Below are 5,000 nucleotides of genomic sequence, written 5' to 3' on the forward strand. Positions count from 1 at the left end.
TGCCAGGTGTTGCTGGGGTACCTGGTGTATGGATACCAGTTGCAGCATACCTTACACCCTGTTTATACTGTAACAGAAATTTAGTCTTTGTAACATAAATTGGCCCACATTCCTCATAACATTCACTTTGTCATATGAATAACTAAACCATAAGATTAAAACTTACCTGTGGACCAGGAGGCTTTCCAGCACGAGGTTTTCCCCTAGACTGCTGTTCCTGTAATTGTTTTTGATGGAGGTTTTGCAGGAAAGAGTGCCGTTCTGTTGGAGTCATCATCTGTAACTTGCGTGGGGTAACTCCTTGTGGAAGTCTAACAACTGCCCCTGGGATAGCAACCTGGGTGAGAGTATTTCAGTTGAAGAGATGTAAAAATATATTTATTTTCAATGATAATCCAACAGTAATGTTGATATATAACATAATATGTATGCACTTACGGTATGAACCTGTTGTGGCATGTTAGGTATTGGAATTTCCCCTGGAGCCACTTGTGACACTGCTCCTGGAGCTCGAACACCTGGGTTAGTCACTGTTAGTGGCATTGCAGGAACTCTGGGCCCAACAGGCCCAACCACAGGAGGATTCCCTCTTGAAATCACAGGAGGAGTTGCTCTAGCTGTGGATGGTGGTGTTGCACGAGAGGTAACTGGTGATGGTGTATGAGTGGTGGAAGGGGGAGTTGCACGAGAAGACATAGGGGGTGTTGGGGTGGTGCGTGCTGGAGGAGTCTCTCTTGAAGTGTTTGGTGGGGTAGCTCTTGAGGTACTAGGTGGGGTTGCACGAGAGGCATTAGGTGGTGTAACTCTAAGAGCATTGTTAGGTGGTGTAGCACGGGCAGTGTTAGGAGGAGTAGCACGAGATGTATTTGGTGGGGTGACACGTGATGGTATTGGAGGAGTTGCACGAGCTACATTGCCTGAAAAACAAAAGAGAAATAAATTATAATCATCTAACACATCTGAGCAAGTACAATTCCCTGTATTAGATTCTAGACAAATTTATGAAACTAAAATGACAGTCAAGAATCAGAAATACAAAAGAGAAAAAAAAAAAAAAAAAAAAACTGTTACAAAGAGAACTCCTCTCTATGATTGACAATCTAGTCATTATTTAACAGCAAATCAAAGTAACATGAGGTGTAGATAACATAAGAAACAAACCTTGGGCTGTCTGAGCCACAGATGTTGTGTTTGCATGAGATGGTGCCTCTAACTGTGCAGAGGAACGTGTATTGGGGGTCTGTGCTGGTCCCATGCTCATGGTAGGACCTAAAGATGCTGTAGTCTGTTGAAGTCCAGCACGTAGTCCTTGTGCTGAAATTGGTCTTATTGGATTTGCATCAGATTCTGACTGGTCAGCCAGTTCTGTGGTTGGTGGAGTTGCTACCTGTCGCAAACCTGCAGCTGTGGTCTGAGCAATGGCCTTGGGTGCTGGGCTGGGCTGAGGGGTGACTGATCGAGTTGTTACTGTCTGTGGTGGATTTGTTATGGAGATTGGTGCTGTCAAAGGAGCTCTAGGCTTGTCATGAGCTACTGGAGAGCCAAAAGTAGTACTAGCTGAAGCTCTTGTTGTTACTGTTGGCTTGGTACTTGGCTGTTTCCAAGACTGGGGAGTCTTCAGCTGATCAAGTAGAGAGTTACCTTTGGTACTTTCTTCCTCGTCATCACTAAATTGTAAAGTATCAAAGAGTGACTTCTTTTCTACCTCCTTTTTCTTTGGTTCTTCCTTCTTCTTCAACTCCTCATTTTTCTGATGATGAGATGTATCCTTCCTTTTTCGCTCTCTCACTATACTGGGCTGTGGTGTATGCATTAAATCTGATTTGGGCAGTCTTAGCAGCCTTGGGTGGTATTCTGTCTCGTCTAATCTTTCCCCTTCTGCTATTGACTCAGTCACCCAGTCAGGAGTCACAATGCTGAGATTGTCTTCATATTCAAGTGCTGTTTTATACTTTGCCTAGACATAAAACAAGAACAATGATAACAATAATAATAACTACTAAAACAATTTCATATTTCATGTTTAACAAGTATATATACATAGAGACAGAGAGAGAGAGAGAGAGAGAACTTGAAGTAGAGTAAAGCATCTTACCCCCTCTGGTTTTCCAATAATAAGATGAGTGCAGGAGTTGTCGAATTTAAGTTTCAACTGACCTCCTGAAAATGTTATCATAGCCCAAATTGCAAGAGCATCTTCTTTTCCTAGTTTTGATATACTAGCAATCACACCAGAAAACATTTGATTGTTCTCAGGGTTGAAGCCTTCTACCCTGTGTAAAAGTTAAGGAAAAACCTGGAAAAATATACTTTTTCACAATCAATGACAGGCAGTAAATGAAGGAGGAAGGGAGTAAGAAAGAGAGGAAGTAAATGGGGGAAAGAAAAAGAGCTATCAGCACATAGCAGTTAAATAAAACAAAATCCTTGTTTTACTCATGCATACATACATACATATACATAATGTATAAATATATATAAATATATATCTATCTATATATCTATATATCTATATATCTATATATCTATCTATCTATCTATATATATATAATATATATATATATATATATATATATATATAGATAGATAGATAGATAGATAGATAGATAGATAGATAGATATATATATATATATATATATATATATATATATATATATATATATAGATAGCTAGATATATATATGTATATATGTAAAAAATAACAACATAAATAAAGGATACGGCAGTTGCTTCCCACACTTGACTGAAAGTATGACCCATCGCTGTGTAACAACAGGTTTCTCGTATATATCTTTTACAACTCCCACATCATTCTCATTGGGATCTTCTCCTGTGATAAGATGGGTCATGAAATCTGTGATGTGTGCATCTTGCTTGGCTCCTCCATCGGTCAACAGCTTTAAAACCTACAAAGGAAGAAAAGGAAAAAAATTAAATCAGTATTGAGTGTGTTCAACTATTCTTGCCATAATGAGCCAAAGTTGAATGCTGGCTGGCTAGCTGTGTGCAGTCAGCCATCTCCAGGTTGTGTGTATTATACAGGTGTTCGCTTGTTTGGTTCTGGCAGTTAAAGAGTTACAGCCACTCAAACCTGTGCTGGAAATTTGTGTATGCTACAACCAAATACACAGAGCAAGGTCAATATGTTCTCCAAGCTTCTGACCGCACACAGCTTTGGGTTTGGGGGGCTGTAATCCCATCACCATTGATATAATACATTTAATAGTGTATCACCAAAACATAGCTTTTATCAATGCCTGCCATGTGCAATTTAAAATATTAATTATGTCCTTTTCAATACCGTTCTACTATTGCAGAATAATACCGAATTTTCTTTTCCATATTTGATCATCTATAATATATGGTCTTTAACCCTATGTACTGAATGCCGTGACCATTACACATGGAAAAATTTGGCTTGAGGGGTGGGTAATGTGAACATGCCATCATGAGAAAATCTGGCTGAGGGCAGTGTTGATGGGAACTTTCTGTCATGAATGCAGGGTGACAGGAATGACTCACCATGAGTGAATAAACCTCTTGAATGATTAGACTCAGTGGGCATTTAGGAAGTGGCCTTTACATTATTTCCATCAATAAAAGAGTGCGGAATATACCATCAGTGAGCCATGACTGGAAGAGTGTCATTTCCAAGCTCAGGATCCTATTCATGACTGGTGGTGCAGGGTGTATCATAGAAAATTGAAAGTTATGAAAGTTTTTTCTTATTGCACTGAGTTATGGACTACCTAGAGAGATGGTATGGAGTCTGTGCAAGGAAAACACCTAGATAAAGCAGATCAAATGACAAATATAGACATTGGAAAATGGCAAAAATGCTAAAAATGGTTATGCGAAAAGAGAAAATAACATGGCAAAGGGGAGGCATAGAGTCTTGTCACTGCACAAGACTGTCCCTTTGGGCCCAGCCTACAAGCCGCACACCCATCAAAATGGGCTCTTAAGTAAGCCTAAAACCTAGATTTTGGGCCATGTGATGGTAGTGAAACTTCTAGATCCAATTGGTTAATCAGTTGGCACTGGGCACATGCACTGTCCACTGTAGTTTTGCTCCATCTGTGCTTAGTCACCAAAGAGCTAATTACTTGGCCTACTTGACCTCCAGTGATTACCCTGTTACTTAAATTATTTGACTGTTAAAAATACTAGTACTATTGTTATCATTATCATTATTACTATTATTATTAATATCATCAGTATTATCAATATCATCATTGTTATCATTAAGGTTATTGACATTTTGATCGTATTATCTACCTGTTAGATTTGGGTATTGGGGTTGTCTCATTTTGAAAAAATCTGGCTGAGGGGCACGTTGTCATGGAAAATTTGGCTGGGCCAGGCTTACAAGCCACATACTGCAGAAAGTCACTACTCTAGTAAGTCTAATGCTCAGACTTTAGTCTAAAAGTGAGCCACCTGGATTCGACAGGATAATAACACTACTAGTAATTGTAATAAAGGAAACATAGACAAGTGAGATCCGGTAGCCCTTGTTACTGATTCCTTGGTATCTAAGCATTTTATAAATAAAGCTATTCTACTCCAAAAATATTCTAAGAAAGAGAAAGATCAAGAGAGAGTGAAAGAAAGAAGAAGGAAAAAAAAAAAAAAAGGAGAAGGAGAAGAAGGAGGGGGAAAAAGAAAAAGAAAAAGAAAAAGAAAAAGAAAAAGAAAAAGAAAAAGAAAAAGAAAAAGAAAAAGAAAAAGAAAAAGAAAAAGAAAAAGAAAAAGAAAAAGAAAAAGAAAAGAAAAAAAAAAGTATTGTATGAATGAACCAGCTGAACCTTGGTGACGGGTGAAAAAAAAAAAAAAAAAAAAAAAAAAAAAAAAAAAAAAAAAAAAAAAAAAAAAAAAAAAAAAAAAAAAAAAAAAAAAAAAAAAAAAAAGGATTATGCTCTGGCGATCAATGGCAACGCACTGACTTTGAGCGAGGAAGTTCAGTACATCTAGCCAAATCACTGCCTCGGAGCACTTT

The 5,000-nt window shown here is 38.0% G+C and overlaps 1 protein-coding gene across 2 annotated transcripts in view; it reads right to left on the reverse strand.

Annotated features, from left to right (window-relative positions):
• Nucleotides 1-5,000, reverse strand: part of LOC125045907 (PAX-interacting protein 1-like) — a 15,574-nt gene that overhangs the window by 9,356 nt on the left and 1,218 nt on the right. The window contains exons 2-7 of one of the 2 annotated variants that reach the window (XM_047643510.1): nt 2,723-2,907; nt 2,096-2,273; nt 1,162-1,957; nt 439-917; nt 167-337; nt 1-67 (exon numbers count right to left, since the gene is read on the reverse strand). The exon at nt 1-67 is cut by the window's left edge and continues 1,188 nt beyond it. In XM_047643510.1, the coding sequence (XP_047499466.1) occupies nt 1-67; nt 167-337; nt 439-917; nt 1,162-1,957; nt 2,096-2,273; nt 2,723-2,907 (1,876 nt within the window). Of the gene's footprint in view, nt 86-166; nt 338-438; nt 918-1,161; nt 1,958-2,095; nt 2,274-2,722; nt 2,908-5,000 lie in introns of both variants that reach the window. The other variant, XM_047643509.1, reaches the window with a different exon arrangement.

Source organism: Penaeus chinensis, chromosome 38, assembly GCF_019202785.1.
Source record: "Penaeus chinensis breed Huanghai No. 1 chromosome 38, ASM1920278v2, whole genome shotgun sequence".
In the NCBI taxonomy this organism is placed as follows: domain Eukaryota; kingdom Metazoa; phylum Arthropoda; class Malacostraca; order Decapoda; family Penaeidae; genus Penaeus; species Penaeus chinensis.